The 24,261-nt window shown below is 42.1% G+C and overlaps 2 protein-coding genes across 4 annotated transcripts in view; one reads left to right on the top strand and one right to left on the bottom strand.

Annotated features, from left to right (window-relative positions):
- Window positions 1–12,984, top strand: part of LOC311023628 (amyloid-beta A4 precursor protein-binding family A member 1-like) — a 55,465-nt gene extending 42,481 nt beyond the window's left edge. The window contains exon 15 of the transcript XR_014598225.1: window positions 12,975–12,984. The gene's annotated coding sequence lies outside the window, so the exon portion shown is untranslated. The remainder of the gene's footprint in view (window positions 1–12,974) is intronic.
- On the bottom strand, window positions 206–24,068 carry ppp3cca (protein phosphatase 3, catalytic subunit, gamma isozyme, a). Of its 3 annotated transcripts, XM_084025596.1 has the most exons (15): window positions 23,800–24,068; window positions 23,336–23,540; window positions 18,327–18,524; window positions 16,724–16,848; window positions 11,725–11,836; window positions 9,767–9,912; window positions 9,500–9,639; window positions 8,651–8,728; window positions 8,476–8,570; window positions 8,264–8,389; window positions 7,971–8,048; window positions 7,309–7,393; window positions 6,379–6,476; window positions 4,588–4,614; window positions 206–2,867 (listed from the first exon to the last, which is right to left on the bottom strand). In XM_084025596.1, exons 2-15 carry the CDS (start codon window positions 23,400–23,402, stop codon window positions 2,707–2,709), a joined length of 1,536 nt encoding a protein of 511 aa, XP_083881722.1. In that variant the 5' UTR covers window positions 23,403–23,540; window positions 23,800–24,068; the 3' UTR covers window positions 206–2,706. The 3 variants fall into 3 exon arrangements, with proteins under 3 accessions (XP_083881722.1, XP_083881723.1, XP_083881724.1); XM_084025597.1 differs by having other exon boundaries at window positions 206–2,858; window positions 23,336–24,067; XM_084025598.1 differs by lacking the exon at window positions 4,588–4,614 and having other exon boundaries at window positions 23,336–24,067.
- Window positions 24,069–24,261: the final 193 nt, after the last annotated feature.

The raw sequence follows: 24,261 nt of genomic DNA, 5'->3' as shown, positions 1-24,261 counted from the left end.
GCAACGACTTCCTCAGCTAGCCAATGAGCACGCAGACAACGCACTAACATGCACGACTGGTCACACAGAAGTTCAGGTTACAACACACACAGAGGGAGAGCATTCTCTGCTCGGGGAGACAGTCTATATCTTTACATGACACAGTTGTTTGTTGCTATAGCAACGGTCATCCAGTAAAATAACATTAACCCACATCCAAGACGAGTCAAATAAAACACTGTATTTTAATTTTATTCTTTTCTTTCAAGTGATACATCTACGCAAAAGATTTCATGGCCTCGCATGACAAATACGGTACAGTTTTTTTTTCACCCCTTTTTTTTTTACAGCTATTATAAGATCATAATGAACAAAATTATATATTTTTTTACATTCTGCGAGATATGTAATAAGACCTTACAGGAGGTCAGTATACTGTATGGCTCACCCAATAAAGCCTTACCTTAAAAACAAAAATTACTTAATCTTTAGGAAGCTTTCTCAGAGGTCTACTCAACGTAACAACAATACTTTGGAAATTTAAGGATATCAAGTTTAAAATACCGACATTGAAACTTTAATCTTGAAAGTCTCCTGGCTTGATTCCGTTCACCATACACACACACACACACGCGCACACGCAACCACACACACACACACACGCAACCACACACACACACACACATGCACACACACAGACCTTGACATGTGTGGCCAAGGTGGCATGGCACATGAGTGCAAAAGCCTAATTAAAAAAAAAAAAAAAAGAAATCCACATGAGAATATGAAATCTTAAAAGGTTGTTTCCCATGTTTCCTCGAGTGACCGGAGAGACAACAGTTACAGTCAGTGTGTCGCAGCACCAGTGGAGCTGGTGGTTTGTCTGAGTAAAAAGCACGTCTTAAAGGGATGGGAGTGCCTGTGAAAAGGAGCCGAATACATTTGAAGCAGAAAAGCGTAACCACACACCAGCAAGCGTTAATGGTCTGTAAAAGTGATACACCGTAGCCATGGTTGGGATGATTACAGTACTCTTAGGCCCTGATAGACAGCCATTTAGAGCATCACCCTGCCGAGGGGGACGACTCGGTCCATTGTGTCCATGCACAGTGTCGACAAGGAGCTGTCACTTCAATGACTGTCAGGTTTCCCTCATTCGATGTGCACGCTGATCACAATCCAAAAAAACATCTGCATTCTGTATAATCAACAGTAGATGGAGACACCGATACAGTTTTATAAACAAAGTACCCCCCCCCCCCCCCCCCAAAAAAAAAATAAAATAAAATAAACACTCCCCATGTCTTTTTTTCTTCTTTTTTTAGTGTTTGACAATAAAACAGAAACTTAACTGCTATAATTCTTTTAAAAACACTGAGATTTCCGAGGAAATAACAAGCGCCAGTCTGTTTTGAAGACAGTATGGCCAGCAGGTCTTCTGCTTTCTGCGAAAATGTTGTCTTTTGTCCAAATTGACAACTGAAGAGAAAAAGAAATTGTCCTTTTTGTCAGTTGGTTTCTCGTAATCTTCATGCGCAGCGCTGCAGAACAGAGAGGTCGGCTCCACTTCGTTGCCAAGAGGAAGAAGTGCTTCCAGCCGAGTGCAGGCCTGGTCGGGTTGTGGTGACAGAATAAAACATGCTATACCGTACATCCCTTTGTTGTGTTTGGTTTAGTGGAGAGCAGGGATGGGACAATATGCTTACTGCCATTATAGATTAATTTAGATTTTTTTTAAATTATAAATGTTCATATCCTCCCATGCCGAGCCGAGAGAACATCCTCGTTGCCATCGAGCGAACACAAGTCGTAACAGCACAGAACATCCAGCAGCAGCAACTATCATTGCACACAGAGCATCAACCCGAAGCATTTATAGAAGCATTTATGAATGATTCATCCACCGATTAAAATACAGGAAGAAATGACTAGTAATCTAGAAGTGAACAAAAAAATCCATTCAACATCTTTGGGGGTTCATCAAAGTTCTGTGGAAAATTTATAAATATATCTTCAATAAATTTCTGCTTCAAGTATAAAATATGAATTTGTAATAGTTGATCTGATATAATTTACTTCCCTTATTCTTATTTCGCCTCTAAATACTAAATACAAACATTATTTATCTTCCAACTGACACATAGAAGCAAACACTGCACTGTAGAAACTGGACGTAGAAACTGTATGTAGAAGAATAGCCAAAAAATGCTTTGCAAGATCCAAACGAGGCAACATTTGTACTTCAAATGATCCCTTACCAAACAAAAGCCTAAAAAGAATTAAAAAAAAACATATTGTGACTCAAACAAAAGCTGCATCTATCTGTATCAACTCAAATTTATAAAATTATCTTTTTTTTCTCTTTTTTAAAATTTTGACATGTATAAGTTAGGACTTCAGTGTACAGTATCCATTTGAGCAAAAGTGTCTTCATTGAATGATTTGTTGCTATTAAACAATATATTGAATATATTTAATAAATACTTTTTCCCAAGATAACACGCTGTTGCCGAGGGCTGTGGCCTCCTTTTGTTTTTATCTACCAATGTGTCTGCTTCCTTTTACCGACCATAAGCGGGCAAGCAGAACATGGACAGGCAGTTTCAGCAGGGGGGGGGGGGGGGGGGGGGAGAGAGAGAGAGAGAGAGAGAGAGAGAGAGAGAGAGAGAGAGAGAGGGCTATGAGTCAGGGGATGTGGGTTGTGTGAAGCTGGGACAGTGGTGTTTCTTATCCGTCAGTGCCATTCTTGTTGGGCGTGTTGGCGTTGATCGTGGTGCCGTCGGGCTGCTGGCCATCTTTGCGCGGCGGCATCCTCTCATTTATCCTGTCAAGACCGCGAGCCTCCTCAAAGTTACGAATCTTCCTCGTGGGAGAAAAGCCTTGAATGGCTGAAGAGACATTAAAGAGGAAATGATCAGAGGCTGGAAACCTTTGGAAACCCCTACTCCTGTTTATGTGTATATATATATATATATATATATATATATATATATATATATATATAGTTGATATATATGTGTGTGGGTTTTTTTAATCAAAAGGGATTCCTTGTGGAATTTAATAAGCACAACACACAGTGTCAGCCTAACACAGATGATCAGTGGTACAACACATGCACGGGTGAACCACGACTCACATGAACAATAAAACACCTAATTTTGTAGACTTACGGTCACGTCCCGAAACAGCCGAGGAAACCGGTCGGAAAACGTGTGCAAATGGAAAAACAAACTCGTAAGGGACCGTTCAGATATACTCTTCAATCATTTCAATCATCAAATTTAAGGATCAATAGGTGGATTCGCAGCCAAAGAAACAATCGTCATCGAGGGAACTCTTGCACAACCAGATGTCTGTGACAATGAAGCACTGGTGCTTGTTTGAATAAAGCAGTGATTCCCAACCAGAGGCTCAACTACTTTGAAAAGAATGCAGGTGCAGGAAAAGGTAAAAAGGGTTGAAATCAGTCTCAGCTAAAATAATTTGCCAAAAGTGATCTAGCTAAAAGTAATAAATTATTAAACTAAGTAGCTAAACGTTATTATCAAACTGTTGAAAAGCTAAAAGTAATGCGTAATATGTTAAAATAATTGGGTAAAGTAACAAATAAAAGTTGAGATGGATAGCTAATATTAATAATTAAACAGTGGAAATAGTTGGCTGAATGTATATAATTAAACAGTAGAAAACAATTAGCCATGAATGGACAAACATTTATAGTAATTAGCTAAAAGCAACAGATAAATGGTTAACATTAGTAAAAAAGTAATGATTGGCTTAAAGTGGTGGTAGTATGAATGCAAACCTAATCACTGACAATTCAATCGTATCAGGAAGGTTGGAAACCACTGCTTTAAGTTGCCTGAACACACCAGCCCTCTGCTCTGCCTTCCAGGTTAAACTATAGTTAAACTATAGTTTAGCTAAACTGTAGTATCTGATGATGTTTTCATGATGTTTTACATGTTATGTTTTTGATTAAATAAGTGATTCTTGTGGCTGAGGCCTGTTGAAGCACTGACTGCTATCAGACAGCGGAGCAGCGGCCATATGGTGTAACAGGATTAGCATCTGAAATGTCCCAGGCAGGGATGTCCCCGGTCTTATCTTAGCCGGGTCTTAGTGAGCTTTTCTCTGTGTGGGGAGTCACACTGGGCAAGACCATCTGACCCCGGCAGGGAAATCCTCGTCAACCAGGAAAAAGCCAGGTCCTAAACCCGACCCCCCTGCATGTAGCTAGCCTCGTTGTAGCACGGACTCGAGCCTGGTTCAACTAAGGTTGGTGAAAAGATTTTAAAGCTTCATCTTTTCATATCTTATCTCTGATTATTTTATTGCCCGACTGCCACCCAGTTTTGAAAAGAGCTTCATCAAATTTAACAGTGATGAAATCAGTGTGATCCAACAGACACCGACAATGCAAGAGCAACCAGCAATAAAGTGATATATAGTAAAACAATAAAGGACGTTTTAAAAACAGTGGGGACACTAAAACAACAACAGGGCTGAGAAAAGAAAAGGGTGCATATTTTAAGGGTGGGGTTGTGTTTATTGGGTGAACAACGCACACACAAAAAGACTTTAAGGTTTGATGACAGTCATGCGTACCTTGTGCTTTAGCTGCCTCAATTGTAGCTATTTTAAAGAGAGTTGAGGAAGGGGGGGGGGGAGAAACGAGTCAGCAAAGAGACAGCAAATACAACAGCAATATCAAACGCTCAACGGTGTGATAAACCGGGGAAAATCGTAGAAATATATGTGGCTCAGTCATTATGGAGGCAAAGATGCACAAAGAAAAAACTAATAACAAATCATGTTTGTGGGTGGGAAGAGAGAAGGAGCCTGTAAAGAGATTTAACATGGCGTTTGTGTTGAAGGTTCACAAATACTTCATATTTGATTACAAAAGAAGCCATATTCACTTCTTATTGGTTGTGCAGGTAAACAGAACACCTGAGTAGTCTCATTAAAAGTGTGATTGTGTGAAATATTGTTGCATTCATGATGATTGAGGTCTGTATTGAGATAACGGCCTGCAGATGCTAAATTGTAGCTTCAAAAGTGGAAAAAAACCCCAAAAGTGAACAATCGAGAAGCACGGACAAAAATACACAATCGCTCGCCCTCCCTTTGTTCAAACGGACCTAACTGATCTGAAATCTGTGGCTCAGGGTTTCGGACATGGACAATGACATTCTCCAAAAGGTCACCGACATGTGGTTTCTCCTTCAGTAGGTAACTTCTGTAAGCCTCCAGTGTGACAAAGCGGACTCCCAGCATGCCCTCTCGGCTGGCGAGGCCCGGCGCTGACCTTTAGATCAGAGGGTCAGCGGCCACATCCAGGTGACAGCCGACCTCCCCGACCAGCCAGACTGCAGCTGAGCCCGAAAAACGGGGGCTCTAGTCAAATTGGAGCCAGAGCTTCCTGTGGCAGGCATGTCGTCATTGATCCAGAACCCATTAAAGGGACTAGCAGGACTGGGAAGTCCTACTAGTCTACCTAAACTGGATGTCGGGGTTTTCTGGGAAATGTTTCTCAAAGTCTGTGAGAGACATGGTCTGCACTGGAAATCTACTTTTGGAAAGTTCTTTGCATTGGATAAGAAACAAACTAAATGGCTTTTAAGGTGTCAGTCGTGTCCTCGTATGGATCTCATTTAGCGAGTACAGTCATGTCAAACTCTATGAACATCGTTTTACATGAAAGTCTACCGATCATCGTCTGCTAAAAGTAGAGTCTAACAAACACATAAACATTAATTTGCTTTAGAACGTAGAATTTGATGAAAAAATGAAAACGTCGGTTGGCTTAGCTTAGCATAAAGACTTGTTCAAAGGTAAAAACATCAGCCGAGGGCGGACGCAAGTTACTGCTCCCGCCAAGAAAAAGTCACATAAAATGGGAAATTGTTTGTTTTTACACTTACGAATTATACAAGTGATACATAATGTGTTAACTGGTGAGTTTTAGTGATCCTCATCTGACTCTTTGGGTTTGGCCAATGCAGGAGAACGTGCTCCAAATAGTGTTACTGCTTTGCAATAACAAAGTATCAGGGAATGAAATTAGCACCTGCTACCTGCCAAATACTGGCTAAATGTTGGCTGTGATGGGTACAAATATGAGGTCACCTGCCATGGCAAATTTTTTTTTTTTAAACAAGTCCTACATTTACAGGGATTAAGATTATGTCATACATTCCTGATTTCTACTGTCTGGTACCACTGAGTCAGAGTTTACAATTCTAAAGCGTTCTACATATATTTCTAAAGTGATTTATCTGTAACAATTCATTACAGAAAAATCATTTAATCATTTATAGTAAGTTTACTCTTCGAGATAAAGAAACAACATCACATGTTTGGTAACGAGCCCCGAGAGTATAAAAAGACACTTACCAGTCTGCAAGGTCTGCTTCCCCCCTGACAACACTCCCACCGGAAGAGTTCCAGTCGGGGTGAGGCCTTTGAGTGTTAACACATTCTCACTTTCCTCCCTAGTCCACAAAAAGACACAAGACACACACACACACACACACACACACAGTTACAAGTTACATTACAGAAAAGGGCGCCGCACGCACACCTGTTGGTTACGAGGTGGTTCCATAACCACGAGGTCGCAAGTTCAATCATCGCTGGATATCGAACCTGCGCCGGCTCACTGTGTTGATGCCGCGTGGCCGTCGGCTCTAAATGCCTCGAGCCAAACTGCTTACATGTGTCCCGGTTCTGTAAGTGGGTCAGTGACAACTTTGTGTCAATTTTAGCAGCTGAAGCAATATTTTTTTTGGGATTGCATACAAGATTTGTGTTAACACCCTTGAATTTTCATATTATGCATTGTTTTCTCCTCTGCTGAGCAGAAAATAACTGTAATACATTAGTTTAGAAAATAAGTCATTTTTAAATGTACACATAACATTATATTCCTCTTGCAAAGGAACAAAGTCAAACATGTTAAGTATTAATTAATCTAATGTTAAGCGTCTTTGAGTACTTAAAAAGAGCTATTTAAGTCATATGAATTATTATTATTATTAAGCCACAGTTGCATTGCTCTGACCGACAGGCTGCTTTAAAATCTCGCCCGCTTGCAGCAGCATCACACAGGCATTAATCCAGAATAATGTCTAATGTCATTATAGCGTCTGCGTGCATCGTGACTCATCTGGTGCCAGCTCATTAATCCTAACAGGGTAACATTTGTGGGTTTTAAAGCACAACTTCATTGTAGACTCTACTGACTCGAGTCAACACCCCTCCGTCTCCCTGGTCCCACAGTGACCTGCAATTCAATTTATGAAAGCATCAAAAACCAGCTCAGACCTGAGGACTGCGAAGACTCGGGCCATTTTCCCCACAGCGCGAATCTTGTTCCGGATGACCTCCTTACGCATCGCTGAGGTTCCACCTGGAACGAGTCCAGAAAGTAAGGGTAAGAGAGTTAACCCCCTTCAGGATTCAATACTGCTGTTTACATCCTTTGCTATTGATTTTCTCCACACTTACTTAAGATGAACTACATAATAGCCTTATGCAGAAACAATGAACGGATGATCAAACAAGGGTTTAATTATGCATTTCTGCATTCCGGGGAGCAGAACTCCCTCGTCTCCATCACACATGCAGGACATCGATCGCATGTCTGTATAAACTGCCTCACATGTAAGTACAGCTCCCGGCATTCATTCATTCTCTTTCTTTCTTTCCATCTATCTTATATTCTATCTACTAAAGTGTATATCTATGTACTTTTACACAGAAGCAACCGGTTACCTATAGTCAGTGCTGACATACATCTTTAAATTTCTAAACGTTCACACAAACAAAACCCCTTCACTTGTCTGACAAACATGATTTCGGTACCAAGAATATAGACTCAAACCTGGGGATTAAATATTATTACTACGAACAATAATTTATGCCGATCAAAACATTCATGGGAGAATCATGTTCACTACGACAACATTTTTGTTTGGAAATCTTACCTTCATATAGATCATCACCCTCCGACATGAGCTCATCGTCAGAGCAAATGTTCAGCACATTCACCAGCATCTCGGTCACTGTGGAGTAGAAACAATTGTCTATAGAGATATATGCAATTCATGTCTGCTGAATGTCCCAAATCTAATCTTTGTTATTTCCTCAAGTTCAACAGGCCGCTGTAGAATCTTAAAGACATGTTTTAGTTTACGGTCGGTATATACCACAAAGTCAATGACCTACAGGCAACTCAACAGAGACTTAATTTTGGGCTGTTTTTTCAGTTAAAATGTACCTTTCTCTCCAACAAAAGGCAAAGACCACGTGAAGACATCCATAAAGTTGGGCAACCAGTAGGGGTGGGGGGAGCAGTTAAATTGTCGAATGTTCATCACGTTGTTCTCATATTTTAATACAGCAGCTAGGATTGACAGAAGGAAAGAGCTTTAGGGACTGATGCCTGGTAAACACAAGAAAAACAAGAGTGAAGAGAATCAGAAAAGACACCTTTGTTGTTGTAGACGTCGAGGTAATTTGGAGCTGAAAAGATTGTGATTAATGAAGGGAAGCCTGTGGTCTGGCTTTTTCTGTACATCCGATACCTGCAAACAGAAACACTCATCAACACATTCTTACACTGCAGTATGTTTGAGATGATTCAGATAGCTGTGAGCCTACGTACCCTGCGTCCTGGGCTTCATGGGCTCTTATTACTGACAGCAAGTTATTATTCACCAAAAAGTCACAGACTGCCGAGTAACTGAAAGACAACGAGAAAGACAGACCGGTTCACAGTTAGAACGGCCACTGCACCAGCATTTTACAAATCCCACCCTGTTAGAGAGTTGTGTTGTCACATCCTTGTCTGCCTTCATTTCATTCAGAGCTCTCCAACGAGGAAAAGCTACTCCAATGATGATCCGTACGCATCAATCGAGTTTGTAACATTTACGGTGGAAAATATCAGATCACGCCACGTCATTCCGTTGACTTTGACTAAAACATTGTCTCACAATATCTTGTCATATCAGGATCAGTGCTCAGCCCAGCTGTTAACAAATCAAGATGTTCTCATATCAAAATCACACCCGGTTTTGCAGCGTATATTGTTCAGCTTCTATAAAGGAAGTAAAAAGAGTAAAAAGAAAATGCCTCCTGATGCAAATATGTTGGCACGTCAGCCTGAGCAGGTGCTATTCTGTTGTATTACACATAACAACCAACTGTTCTTTCCCAATTGTGATCAAGCGGTTTGCATCTGTTGACCTATTTTGTAAAAGCCATATTTATTGTGTTAACCTATTTTGAAGAAGCTGATTTTATCCGTTAGCCTGGTCTGAAAAAAAGCTGTGCGACCTACAAAAAAAGTGAAGCTTCATCCTCTGACCTATTTTCTATTTTTATTATTATGTCATTATTGTGTATATTATAATTAACATATAATTGCATTATATAATAATGAAAGAGCTGCATTTGAATCTGTTCTGAGACATTAGTTCACCTAGTTCAAGGCAGTAATGTTTTCCAATACCTGAAAAAATAAGAGCAGCCTCTGACGGAGTTATGGTTGAAGTGTTCAGTTGTCTTTTCACTGCCGTAGTCTTCACCGGGGTCGGCCCAGATCAGGTCGCACATCGGCCCAAACGCTGGAGGCTCTTTAAACCTGTCTAACTGTTGAATAAAACACACACACACACACGCACACACATGAATGGTCTGCAATAGCAATTCCAAGCTAATATAACCGATAGTTTATTTGATTTCAGGAAAGAAAAGAAAATCTGTGTGCGCCACTTACTTTCCTTATGTCATCAAGGCAGTTGATTTCCGGTGAGAGCCCCCCATGCACACATAGGAACTGTTGGTTAAGCAGGGCGGCGAGGGGCAGGCAGTCAAAGGCCTCCATACAGGCATCATACACCCGTTCAGAGTATTTAATTTTACCTGCAGTGAATGCAAAAATGTGGTTCACAATCTGTTATTCTGCAAAATACGGGAATAAGTGGCATCTGCTTGTTCAGATGACTTCGAGGGCAGATGATTGTCTCCAAGGGCAGGAGGAAGTCGACGCCTTATAGGGCACGAGCAGCCAGACCACAGCCAGGACAGCACAATGTGGGTGGTAGCGATTGAACTGGAGGCAGCGCTCGAGTACCAAGTGAGTGCTGCATTCAAGTCCTAGAGAAAAGTCTGTAGACAGCACAGCCTAAAGCACACACTTTTGTAAATGAAATGAACTTATTACAACATCCCTTGTTCAATCATGTTCACCTACAAGAGCTTATCTCATGGACAAATCTATGACATGATCCAACACTGTAGCGTTAGAGTTTTAGACACGGATAAGGAATCGGTCAAAAATCACTACATCTGTCATGAACAGATACGTAGCATATTACGTGTTATCTGTGTGTACTAGCGGAGAGAGTGAGGTGTCGGTGTGTACAAGGGGTGAGACAGGCAGCTAGACCAGTCTTAAAGGTTAACCGTGGCCAATGAGCTGCAGTGATCCATATCGGTACAGGAAATATTTGACACGTCATGAATCATAGCTATGGTTTAAGTTACAGAGGATCGGATCTGAGCTGAATGGCGTTGTATCAAAGCGGTGCTACATCAAAGTGTATCGGATTTAATGGTTAACTTTAAAGCGTTTTTAATCGTGTATGGAGATGCATATTGAATCGTCATGAGAGGGAAAGATGCACAACGCTGTTCGTCAGTTTCATTTAAACTTAATTTCGAGGAGCAGAAGCTCTCTAGTTGATGAAGGTTCATCACATCCAGTCTTCCTGCTGTGGTTTAGACAAAAAGGCTCCACATAGAGGCAATTGAGCCAGCAGCTACCGCCCCATAAACAAATAAAAAGTGAGTTTCAAGAACCCAATCTTCCAAGAATAAAAACCCTACAATGCATCCAGGAATCTATTATTTTTGTTCTCACCCTTGCTACCTCATCTGCTCATTTAGTTTACACACATACTTTGGAGTGCTTTCATTATCAAAAAAATGTAATAACTTACTCTGTAAGTATTATACCCCGCCCCAAATAACCACAACTTAAACCAACGGTTGTACACTGTGTGATGATACAGTATGTAATGATACAGTGTGTGTGTGTGTGTGTGTGTGTGTGTGTGTGTGTGTGTGTGTGTGTGTGTGTGTGTGTGTGTGTGTGTGTGTGTGTGTGTAGGGATGTAGAGAGTGACATTTATTTGCAGTTGGCAAGGTTGTCTTTGCTGTCTGCCAAACTGTCTTTGTTTCTGAGTGTGCATACTAATCCCTCCACACTTGTTTCACTCACACACACACACACACACACACACACACACACGCACACACACACTCAGATTTGCACATCAACAGCATGCCTGGCTGCTCTCCATGCTCCAGCAGTTTATCGTCTGCGACGTGAAAAGAAAAAAGGCCTGTAATAGTGCAATAGTGATGAAGTGCCACATCGTGTGACGGGACTTCCTGACAAACAACAAATGTCCTAGTACGGGAAGCTAGTTTTATTATGGGGGGGAGTTTTTTAATTCCTCGTTTGTGCTGGTTGCCTGTGGAAAGGATGATCAATGATCAATGGTGACTGCAAGAGCAATCCTCCACCGTGAGCAACATGCCACACCCTTATGCCCAGGCATCGCCTTGATATCTGAAACCAGATTGATACAGTCCGCTCTGATGTGGCGCAGACGGCGTATGAGCACATTAGTCCGGCCTTCATATGGCTGGAAGAAGCACTGCACTTACATTCCTGTTTGAAGGTGAAGTACTCTGTGAGGTGTCGGCACTCGTGGTTCCCACGCAGGAGGAAGAGTGTGTTGGGGTGATTGATCTTGAGCGACCAGAGGTAGAGAACGCACTGGGAGGACGGACAGCAAGAGAGAGAGAGAAAGAGAGGGAAGAGAAGGAAAAGTCACAGATGTGTGCTGACGATTCTGCGCAGACCTTGAAAGTGGAAGCTGTGGAAGTGCTTGTATTATTTGCTTTCAGCCTTTGAATCAGATATTGAAAACGCTCTCTTCCTCACCGCATGCAGGTTGTATTTGTTGTTGCACATCATTGCAGAACATTGTTAGTAACTGGTTTTACTGCAGTTATTTGAACTTCTTCAAATAAAAGAAACAACACACTCCCACTTGGCTCTGCTTCATTTGTCTGTGTTTCAGGCCATCAGTGACCTAGATCTAGGGACGCACCATCAATCAAAATGTAATTGAAACTACTGCAATTTTCTGCAAGACAACATCTTTGTTTTGTACAGATCCCTACAAAAACAACACCATAATGTCTTTACATAAAAATATTAATAAGGTCTAAATTATATTTCCCACAAATATCCCAAATCATATTGCAATACCAGTTGAAAATAATCACAATTAGATATATTTTTCAAACAGTTCAAGATACATTAGCTAACTCTGCCAGTTGTGCTTTGCATTCACAAATGCACTGATGGAAAATTATTTAAAAGTCTAACCTTCTGCTTTTCTTTCTAAGACCCACAATTGACAGCAAGACTCACTGCGTTACAACTTTTTTCATCTGAGAAGCTCTAATGAAAAAAACAGACCGGCATTTACAATCCAAATGAACTGGCTTTCTCTTCACTGCTCAGATAAAGCACAGCTCAATTACTTGCCACCTGTCACTCTCAGCCCGCTATTTTAACATGCACCAACCACGGCCTGCTATTAAGTCTCCGGAACAAGATGCCAAGGTAAGTGAGTCAGCAGGTGTGTGTTCAAGTGACAGTGTACAAAAAGAAAAGGGAATTGGGGAGCAGGACTAGCTCGTCTTCTGCACCTCCATTATATGGGAGAAGTGTGAACTGTGAAGTGCAGGTGCCGCCTGTGTGACTTGATCTCTTCTGTGCGGAGGCAGAGAAAGGGACACGGCTTGGAGTGGCTGGAGGCTGACATGGGTTTTAATGAGAGCCCTCTGCTCTCTCTTAGCCAGCCATTGTGTGATCGCGGCTGGAGTGGGGGAGGCAGACAAAGGAAATGGCACTAAGCTTTGTGTGGCAGACCTGAACATTGGCTACCTTCACCTTAAACGCAGACACATGTGCGAACACACACACTTCAGCCTGTGCCTGGTGTGTTTAGGGGCCGAGGCCGGGGTTTGGAGAGTTAGTCCATCCCTGTGATCCAAGACAGTATGTCTATGGTGGACCCAGTCAGGCCAATCAGTTCAGTTTATGAATAAATACAATTTAAAACCAGAAAGAAAAAAAATCCCACAACGGACATTTTATCACAATACATTCTTTGTTTTCTCGCGCAGTGACACACAAATACATAACTGATAACGTAGCAGGAAAAAAGGTTTTTCTTCATCTATGCATGCAGTCGAGTCAGAGCAGCACCGTGCAGCCGTCACCCTGACAGACGGATCATAGATGCAGAACAATATGGCGCCAACAGATGAGGCGGAGCGGCACAACACATCGCTACGTTATTTAGACCATGAGGGTGAAAGTGAGAGATATACACAAATCTATTATATTGAAATTCATTGTCATGCATGCGAATTGGAGTTATCTCAGCCAGTGTCTCTCCCTCCCCTCATGCAGGAGTGACAGTGTGTTACTATGGTTACGTGCACGCTCTCCGTCTCCGTCACTCAGAAACTTTCTGTCGATACACCGTTCCTGATGCGTACTTGGTTTTCATAGCAGCCTCAATCCAACTCACCAAGACGAGTGCATGTGGCTGTTTCTTCAAACATTTAGCTGGTGTATAATCGCAGGAAATTGTTTTAAATTACAATATTTCTTTCCCCCGCCTTTTTTAAAACATGACCAGGCACCCAGGTTAATAAGCATAGATCTTTACTATCCGATGTTTTGAAGAAAAATATGTGAAATATCTGAAGAGTAGGTCAGAAATTGGAACCAGAAACACAAAGTAGCAGAAAAGACAAAAAGGTGTTCATTCATGAGGTCAGAAAGGAGTCGAGTGGGTGATGGAAAACATCAGGCCCCCCCCCGGTCCCCTTAGCTTTCTGAAAATGTGGCCCCTGCAAAGGTACTTCAAGAAGCTGCAGTGATCCTTTATGTTACCATGGTAACCACATCCTGATATCCATTTTCCTATATCTGTCTTATGCGTTAGTGAAGTGAGCTCAGGGGCGTTCCTTTGAAATGTGGAGCATCTTCAGCTCTGCTGGCGACAGAGAGGAGGAAGAATAGCTCGTTTGGCATCTTTTGTTTTGTGGTGATGTCGGCAAATCAGGCAAAGCTGCTTCCTCTGATACTAGGAAAGAGTTACCCATATATTTCATACAGACTCTTCCATATCGCCCATTATGACTGAGCTTTTACAAAAGGCTAACCCACGCCAGTTAATACTGCAAAAGCTTCACTAAATTGAGCCAATCAAATATTATTTTATCACATTTTATTTGACCATCTGTCCAAAACCTTGGCTTTTAGCATAATTGCTTAACTGCATATAAACACAGTGTGTGTTGCTCCATTGCTTGTAATGAGTTGCTCCGTGTTAGTTCTGACACAGTGTTGACAGCAGGATGTACACTCTGATCATCAGCAGCTTCAACAGCAGTGGGTCAGCCTATTACCGATCTTTTAAGGTCCCCAGTGTGGAGACAAACCCTAACTCGGCATCAGCCCATCATTCCCTATGCTCTTTCAGGCCACTCCTTTCATCTGTGACATTTCACCCACCTCTGTAGTAGCCGGTGGCCATCAGAAGCCCCCGTGGTCAAAATGTTAGCATACTGACTGTCACACGACCCACTCATCCATCCACCCTCGCCTTTACACATACACACAAAGGCATTGCAGCATTTTAGTACTAGTATCGGGAGGTTAGAAACAAATAACTGACTTAACAGCAACAGATTAAAGAGGACTGACTGACAAGACAACGTCACATGTTCTAAATGAGAACCTTCTGTAGTGGTCACACCAAAACATAGCACTCATACAATACATACATACATATACAACACATTTCCCTACTCTACAACCCCAGATTTTCCCACTTGAGTGCAAAACCAGTTGAGGCAGCTGATCAGACTTCAAATGACTTTTTTTAGCAAACATAGTAGAATTTACTAAGACCTGTAAACTCAGATTGAGTCCTGAACAACAGCGACAACTTGAGATTGTTCACAAATACTGAGTCAGCATCAACGCTGACACAGTTATGTGAATTCAGCAACTTACAGAATATTTTTATTACAAGACTTTTTAATTCTCGTGTCTAACATCTGATGCTAAAAGCCATACTCTTTAACGGCGATTTTTTTTTAACCTAAAGTTCACAAGCCATTGTGAAAGTATGACTATAAATGCAAAAATATAACAACGTACACTTAGGACTACCATAAAGCCCGACAGCACAGGTGCGGGTTACACAGCAGAAGTGTTTTCTATGGCCACTCTGATCACTGGGTCTCCATTGTAACTGCTATGCATCCAAGGTGACTACAGCCGCCGCCCTCGGACCAGGAGCCTAAATAAGGGTGCTGCAGTTTCACTGTGTGCAAACAGACCAGAGCACTCCGATTCCTCTGTCTTATTTTTAACCGTCTAACAAGCATGTATGAACTGCGCCCTTTGAAGTTGTCATCAACATAGAATTTCACACTCATTTGGCACTGTAAAGTAAGATCCTCAGAGCAGCGCTGCAGTGAGCTTTACATTTTAGAAGCTATTCTGATCCCCCATCTTAACCGTCCGGAGACTCAACATGAGACAGACCACCACCCAGTTTAGTTTGACATTATCTTATTATATATGTCTGTGTACTGCAAGCACAGCTAAGTGACCACCAGCCACGAGTCTAAGCCAATGGCATTTTTTACACTGCATATCTTAGCCAAGCTGCTTCTTCGTAGCACTTCTACTCTCACTTGGTTTCCCCTGACAGAGCACCACGATTACATTTCAGCCTGCATATCCGTTTTTTCAGGCTAACGTCATTGAAACAGAGCAGCTAATACTGGTAGCGAGGGCATTGAGGTCGGCGACTGTCGATCACTTGAATGCTTCTCTCTGCTCCCTCAAACACCTCCAGTGAAACACAGTAGAGGAGATGTAGGGGATAGGAGGGCAAACCCCCAAATGTATAGTTAAACTGGAAAATATCCTGCCTCTATTTCATATCTTTGACTCAGAGGTGGAGCGAGTTGTCCTCCAATCGAAGGATCGGAGGTTCAACGTGTTATAGCTTTTTAAATTCTCAATTTCCACAATCTGTCCAAAACTAAAGAAACCGCCAGCCAGCATTAAAAGATACTCGCCAGCAGGCCTAACAACCGGCAGAAATGCTGTGAACCAACGATCCAAGGATGCGAAGACTTCACATGCAATACACTTAGATAGGAGCAGCAGAGTCAGAAGCCAACAACACACCAAGAGGTCAGGTGACATTATGATCCGACCAAATGAGAGAAGGACAGTTTAAACCTGGAGCTTAATGTCAAAATAGAGACATCACACACCAATAAGAATGAGACAACGCTGACAAAATCAAATGAAACTGTGAATATTGTGCATTATTATATCCCCAGAAAATATCTTACCATTCTCAAGACAACAGAGGGAAGACATGTGATTTTTGAAAAGGAAACTCATATTTTAACTCAACATATTTCAAATTATTTTATTTTTTAACCTTATAATAACGTTAACTACTATCTACACAATGCAACAGTTTGTTTAAATGATCTAAATAAAATAACCACTTACAAATGAATGACCTGTAATGTAACGACTTACCTCAATACTGAAGTATCCTCGATCGACGTAGTCGCCGAGGAAGAGATACCGTGTGTTACTGGGGGATCCTCCCACTTCAAACAACTTCATAAGGTCAAAGAATTGTCCGTGGACATCACCACATACTGTAAACACACACACACACACACACACTGATGTTAATTGCTCATGTAATGACGACTAGCAGGCAAACATACATACAAATAATAATAGTGGCAGTTTTAGTTCTTTTATAATGCAGTGTTTCCCATACAGAATATCAACAATGACCGCTACATATTGATTTTATTCTTTCCTAACTATTTAAAATGGGTTAAATCGTATTTAATTGTAGAGCTGCACGCAGCACATCAGCCCCTCCCCCCGCTTTCGCTCTGTCTCACTCTCTCTCTGACCCGTCTGTGAATAACCCCTCCTCTCCATGCACGCTTAATGCTCATGCGCAGGAAGGATTGTTTTCCCCACAGAGAAGATCGCTGGCTGAATTCCCAAATAAAATCAAACTTTGCTACAAGTAGGCTGTGGAGCAGTCACTTAAAGTGTAGCAATGGAGCACTCACTGTATATGTTTTTCACTTATGACACAAAGCAATGGAGCTGTATATATTGTTCAGTTACTTCACAAAGTACTTGCCAATTAAAATATACAGTGGTATTATGTAATAATTGGTTTAAGAAAGCGTGTGCGGGTGCCCCCCGGGAGGCTACCACCACAAATAGAATCTGATTCTGTGGGAAACACTGAAATGCCAACATTGGTGTTAGATATGTGCAGATGGGGGCATTTGAGTGAAGGATTCATGGTTGTGTGACAACAATTAGCGTCTCCTGTAAAGGTAGCCTTGACTTTTTTTTTTTAATCAACCATATAACCATAGAAGGACTTTGATACATGGTTAGGGACATTCTCCTGTCCACCACATGACAACATTCATTTAAAATTCATTTCAATTGCCTGTTGAATTTCACACTTCATGCTACATGACTTTTCACGTGTTGGGAGAAGGTGAGTTAGTTATATGTGAGAAAATCTCATGAACAAAAGATGGTATTTTCTTGGGAGCTGGTTTGATCTGAGGCCATGCAGAGGTCAGCTCAGAGGGAGCAGCCGATATTTATTTGAGAGCTGACTGATGACAGAGTTGACCCCGACGACCTACAGGGCCCCTTCGATCTGGCACAGAACGGGGTATACACCAGCTGCAGGCGCAGACAAACAGTGGTGCAATGGAATGAAGCCCAGGTTGGAGCTGTATTGGTTACTGTTCACTACACTCTCTCTGCTGCCTTGGCTTCTAACTAAAACAGGGGAAGCTTCTTTCTGTCTGTCTGTCTGATGGTGCGCTGGGTACAGCTTGTTCTCCATCACTCACTATAATATTAACCGTTACAGCGCCAAACAGCATGCTGGGTACAGCTTGCTCACGGTCGATGTTCATGTGAGCTTCAACATAGTAATTAATTAATACACTTAATTATGTATACAATAGTTGCTCCTTCAAGCAACTTGCTGGGAAAATCTATTTTGAACCAAACTGCATGGGAGATTTCATACGTTATGTGTCGTGTTTATACTTTTGGAGTCAAGCGTCTGCCAGCCTACCTGTTATAGGCGCGTCCACTTCCAGCATACACTTCTCTTGGCGGAGGATGTTGGCCCCATCGTTGATAATTTTTAGAGCCACGTCCTCTTCCACCCGGCCTTCTTTGACGAGGTGGTTGCGGAGCAGCTCGGCGTTGGGCTTGCCAGTTTCAAAAAGCTCTTTCACGGTCAGCTTGTGTTGTGGAGGGTATGGCACAGCTGTTGAAGGACAAAATGTAACAACACCTATTAGGGTCAGTTGCTTGATTGCATTTAGATTTTTTTGCAAGCATTTGGAGACGCTAAGAGTAAATAATACGGTAACATTTTAAATGCATTCAAGGGACAATTAGATGAAGTGGATGTATGCAAGAAAAATCAGTAACATAAATTAATTTATGACCCCTCAAAGAAATGCTATACATGTCAGGCTGATTTTGCTTAAACTGTAATCAGGAGAGGTGACATTTGCATCCACTGAAGTTCTTGGCACTAGAGGAGGGGACGCGTACACCTACACGATAATGTCATGGAAGAGATGTACGAGACAGACAGTAAAAAGTCTCTCTCTCTCTCCCACCTACACAACCCTTTTACTGTCATCACGAAAAGTCAAAGCATTCAAAGCTGAGACCTGAGCAAATAAGTCAAGTGCAAACATTTAAAAAACAATTAAATATAGGATAATTACACATATGTAAGCATAATTCAATCCTTATTTAGAGTAGTCAATTATATCATCTGTTGATGTAGGAAAAGTTGCAACTCCCACAGCACGGATTAGAAATGTAACATGGGCAGCGACTTCATCGGTTCATAAAACTGCAGGAGCAGCCCGACTAAGCTGCACATGTTCAAAACAATAGTAGTGTATGATCCAAGCTCACTCGCTTCCAGCACACGCAAGGTAAAAGAGATTACAGCTGGTATTGCTCATAACGGGCCAGGCACACTACAAATACATCATGGTGCCATTTGAGAACGGTGCAAAGCTGGTCAGGTAGCGTTATGTAGAAAACTGGAGATACACCGAGTATTAGAAATGACAGAAAACCTTCTCACAGTTCCACAGTTGAATTGAAGGTTTCATCCCGGACTGATATCATCAAAAATCCACCCACGGGTCAGTAAACGGGACAATGCGTGCCATCAAATATCACATAAATACTTGTATCATCGTGTGGAAATCAGCACTCTTTGTGCGATAAGTTGTGCTGGTGGCGATGAACAAGAAGAGGAGAGAAGGGAGGCTTTCTGAGAATGTTATCACAGCCCACACAGAGCAAATCAAAGTGTAACATGAAAAAAGCATTAAGGAGGTTTTTTGTTAATCAGCGATGCGGAGTGCAGAGGTAGCCTGACGCATTTCTCACTCACGATTTTGTCTCAGTCTGGACTTAAGGAACATGCTGATGGTTTATTTTGGATTATTGCAGAAAATGAGCTCTGTGTCAAACAAACATTCCTACATGATAACCTTCACTAATGAACTTTTATGATTTCTGAAGAGTGACGCAATCAGCAGAACTAAAAAGCTAATGTTAGTCTATAAAAAAAAACTAAATAATGGTCTCATGACTTCACGTCACCACCACAAAGCTAGAGGCAGGCGAGTGTTTGGGGTGAAGACGTTTAGCAGAATAATTTAGCCGTTAGCAACTTTTTTTTTTTTTATGACATGTAAAAGCAAAATTCAGGAGTGGGATTTTAATGATGTATGTTGTTAAAATCTCTTCAGATCGTGTTAACCACAGACCTTATTTCAGACATCTAACTAATAACCCATTAAAGAAAAAAAACCCATTGTTCTCGGGGCGAGGATACCCAAAGTGCATAAAATGCTGACTCATTCAAATGTTTAAGGACTGGTTCCTGCAGCGCTCTGTGAAGGAGCTGGAGACACGGATCCAACTGGGATAGCCGGTGCTGAGGACAGGCCGTCATGCGTTGACCAGTGTGGTATAAATAAACAGTAAGTGCTCCCGGGCCTACGAGGCACAGCCGCGAAGAGAGCTGTAAGCTGAGGTACGCGCCTTAAGAACGGATTAGGTAAAGCCTCTATTAGCAAGGGCTTCCAGATTCAGGGGCTGTTTACTTAAAAGCCTCGTCACACTGAAGAAAGACTCCCATTTGAACTAAGCAAGACTCTGTGGAAATGTCATGCCACAGAAATGGATGTATAATAGGCTGAGATAACCAGGCTGTGAAATGTTTTTCGGGGCTGAACAAACATTTACGAGCGTTTTTGGAGGCTTGCAGTAATTAGCCATGCTGGACAATAATAGCTGAATAAAAGCTCAACTTCCAACTCAACGGGAACGAGCTCCCCTGCCTCCCCTCCCAATCATAACAACTATAAATTGTGTGCAGGTTTGCGTGTGCAAATCAAGGTGGGACCCATCTGTTCAAACACAGATAGAAAATGAATCTGTGGTTGCCAGTAAACGGCTTCACTCAGTCCAAACAGACTGCACACTGTGAGGTGAAAGAAAGCAAACGCTGCGGACGCGAATCACAAAGAAGAATAAGGTGCCACCACCGCCCTGAGACTGGCTCCTTATTAGAAACAGCCCGGCCTAATTAGCATTAATGTTTGATGAACTCTTCACAAAAAAAACAAAACAACAGACACACATCGGGCGACTGTACCAACACCCACACTGTCTGGCTTGACAACAAACGACCGAAGAAACAAAAGACACGACTCTCCAGCGTTCTGTCCACCGAGGATAATGTTTTGGAGAGTGATACGAGCCACGGGCTGGAATATGTTTGCCATTGTTTCAAAATCGACACAATAGAAGAGGATTGAATTACAAAAGCTGCGGCTGGGCAGAGATGAATGAGGCAGACTGTGGTCGGATGAATTTTGAATTCCACTTCAGATTGCTGAAATTATCAGTGAATGTATTACCTCCGCAAGCTAAATAGCCAGGCCTTGGGTTTATTCGCCACCTCTGGTAGTCAAATGTGCAGTAACAGCCACTCGTATGCCCCCCCGGGCTGCTCTTTGATTTTATTTCAGACAAAGAGTAAAACCGGTTTGACACACAGCAACAATCCACTTAAATTTGTATCAAAAATTGCAACAGATTTCTGTAAGCAAAATGTTGCAGCACACAGCTCTAAGTCTACAGGAGGGCGGCACACAGAGGAGAAAACATCTGAGGAAATGACAAAGTGATTGAGGTTCCAGTTCGACTGCAACACTCAGCTGTGAATGAGCTTAACTGCTGACTTATATAACCGGAGCTGCATTAGTCTTATAGGTCTACCAGTTAAGCCCTTTCACACCCACCAGTTACACTGGGAACATCACTGGGACTATACGTCTGCACTAGTGGTGTAACGATTCATGCGATGCATCGATGACTCGATTGTAAGTCCTACCGATTCAACTAACTCGATCTGCTAAAATAAATAAATAGAATGAATCGCTTTGGCTTCACCAATAATTGATATAAATGCATTAAATCTTATGAATCGCAATTCTTAATTATGACTTTTATATACTTTTAAGACACTCTCTCCCCTGCCAGCATCTATTGAAAAATGTTCAAAATTACTGAGTAATGTTTAATTACATTTTTGTATTGAGCATAAAATATTATGCAGGACTACTTTTTTTATAGAATGTGTTTGAATGTTTAATAAGCAATTCTCTTGTCTGTTTATTTTTTCACCTTTCAGAAGAATACAGCTAGTCTCACTCGCATTATTGCATGTTTATTTCATGGATATAGAATTTTGGTTAAAAGTTTCTGAATCGAATCATGGTTAACAGAATCGAATCGAATCGTCAAACAAAAAAAATGTCCTTGAATCGAATCGTCAACTATAATCGTTAATAGAATCGAAGTGAAGCCAAAGATACACACCCCTAGTCAGCACACACACACACACACACACACACACACACACACACACACACAGTGACTTTTTTAATACAGGATTAATATGTCAGTCGTTATGCTGGCATTAGCCCAGCCTGAAGCTCTGTCAAGTTCTCTTCTAGACTGTGGAGACATCAGTGCTCCTGTTTGTATAGGTAAAGGTTGTTGACCTTTTGTTCTTTATTTATATTAATTGTACTATATGTTAATTACTATATTTCTGTATGTACTTTTTACTGTACCATGGACCTTGCATTGTGTCCTGAATTAAATAATAAAACAATTGTGAATTTGTATTTTTTTTTGGGGTGGGGGGGGGGGCGTCTTCTCTCTCTCTTCTTCTTGTCACGTTGGTCCTATTCTCTCCCTCCGCCTGGTGACTGGCCATGTTGGGAACATCGCTGGGGAGATTCTTTCCACAATTAACTCACCCTCTCCCTACTGGCTCACACTTCAGCATTCCAGTCCTGCTGGAAGGACACTCTCCCAGTGCCCTTGTAGACAGACAGGGATGTGGGCTGCTTTGGTGGTGGTGGTTTTAGGGGTTGGGTTCTCTCTCCTGGGGAGCGACCTCAGACTTGGCTTCCCCCCCCCCCCCCCCCCCCCATCCGTCCCGTCTTGGGCAGACAAAACAAATGTTGTCCCGTCTGCCCAAGGCAGGACAACCTCAGCGTGAAGGAATCCATCTTGCCTGCTGGTAACCTGAGCAGACTTTGGATGTTCCCACTAGTGAGAGAAACGACTCCCCGAATTTAGACTTCATCCACTCTAAATGTCAAGGAGATCAGGCCACCAATATATAGGGTGACGCCTTTGGTTTCTAATGCTGCAGTGTATAATTTTTATAATTAATGGAGATGGAGACTTTTATGAAGTTCTATCCATAGAAAAAAAATGTTGATTCAGCCCCCAGTCTCAGCATCTCCTGGTAAAAAGGACCAGAAGCCCCGAGGGACACAAAGGCGCTGGATCATTAGTATACATACAACCTTTGTGTCATATCAGTATATGACTACTTCTGCAAGAAAAACACACCTGGCCTTGTTGACAGGTAAAGGGTTTTTACGCAAAGTCGCTCCACAAGCTACAGGTGGTTTTCAGTCAACTGATGTAAGATGTCAAATCAATGTTACTCACCCTTCACCAGCCGCTCCGTCGTGGACTGTTTCTCCTGTTTGTCTTTGTCTTTATCCTTTCCCGACATCTTTGCTCCGTCTGAAGGCTAATTTCTGGGGGATAAAATCTCGTACAGCTCTCCCTCCCTTCGCCAGCTGGCCCGGAGACAAGCTAGCACATCCGCCCGGCCGTCGGCTCCGTCCTCAACTCTTGTGTTTCGGGGGAACTAATGATGGTGAACGTTTTTTTGTTTCGTTTTTTTTCTTGCTCTTTCAAAACAAAACGGCGAAGATTAGCTCGCGAGAGAAGCCCCGCGGCTCGCGACAGGCTAATTACCTAGCTAGCTCGCAACGACATTAACTGCTGGAGAACAATTACAGCACAAAGTAGAAATGTTGACCCAGAAAAAATGTAATAAACAGGAGAGAGAACAATAACAGTGGCTGTGTTATAGTTGTCAAGTAGGAATAATACCTGGACGTTACCTAGAGGGAGGCTGCGGTTGTCAGGTAATCCGATTTAGTTACTCTCTTTTCCAGCTAGTTAGCCAGCTAACATTTTAACGTATTGGCAAATCGGCAAAAACTGGCGTTTCATCTTCTTCGTGCAGGCTGTTTATTGTCGGAGAAAATACATTAAATACTCGTTTACTTAGAGCAAGAGTCCTTCCGAGATGCGAGACGGCGTCTTGACCGCGTATCCTCCTCCTCCTCCCCGGATTAGACCCTAATCTGACAGCGAGCAGCGACGGCGGGGAGCAGCGGTGGATTTCCTACAACATGGTGGAGCCGAGGTGACGTGACTATGGAAACGTAACACATGGGTTTGGGGGTGCGTTCTAAACTACACACACCTCTCTGTAGATGCGACCATTTTGGGGGTGCGTTCTAATATACACACACCTCTCTGTGGACGCGACCGGTTTTCTTCTTTGCTTCTGCTGCTGG

This window comes from Eutrigla gurnardus (genome assembly GCF_963514095.1).
Source record: "Eutrigla gurnardus genome assembly, chromosome: 13".
Taxonomy (NCBI): Eukaryota; Metazoa; Chordata; class Actinopteri; order Perciformes; family Triglidae; genus Eutrigla; species Eutrigla gurnardus.
Note: the sequence above shows the minus strand (reverse complement) of the source record. Positions and strands in the feature narration are given on the sequence as shown.

Bases quoted from the DNA above. Each gene is read 5' to 3' on its own strand.
- ppp3cca (XM_084025596.1), bottom strand. From the start codon at position 23,402: ATGTCGGGAAAGGATAAAGACAAAGACAAACAGGAGAAACAGTCCACG. The intron at 6,477-7,308 runs GTCTGAGCTGGT...TTTGTGGACTAG, and splicing joins CGAGTCTTCGCAGTCCTCAG to GGAGGAAAGTGAGAATGTGT. The intron at 2,868-4,587 runs GTACGCATGACT...ATGTCTCTTCAG, and splicing joins TGAGGCAGCTAAAGCACAAG to CCATTCAAGGCTTTTCTCCC.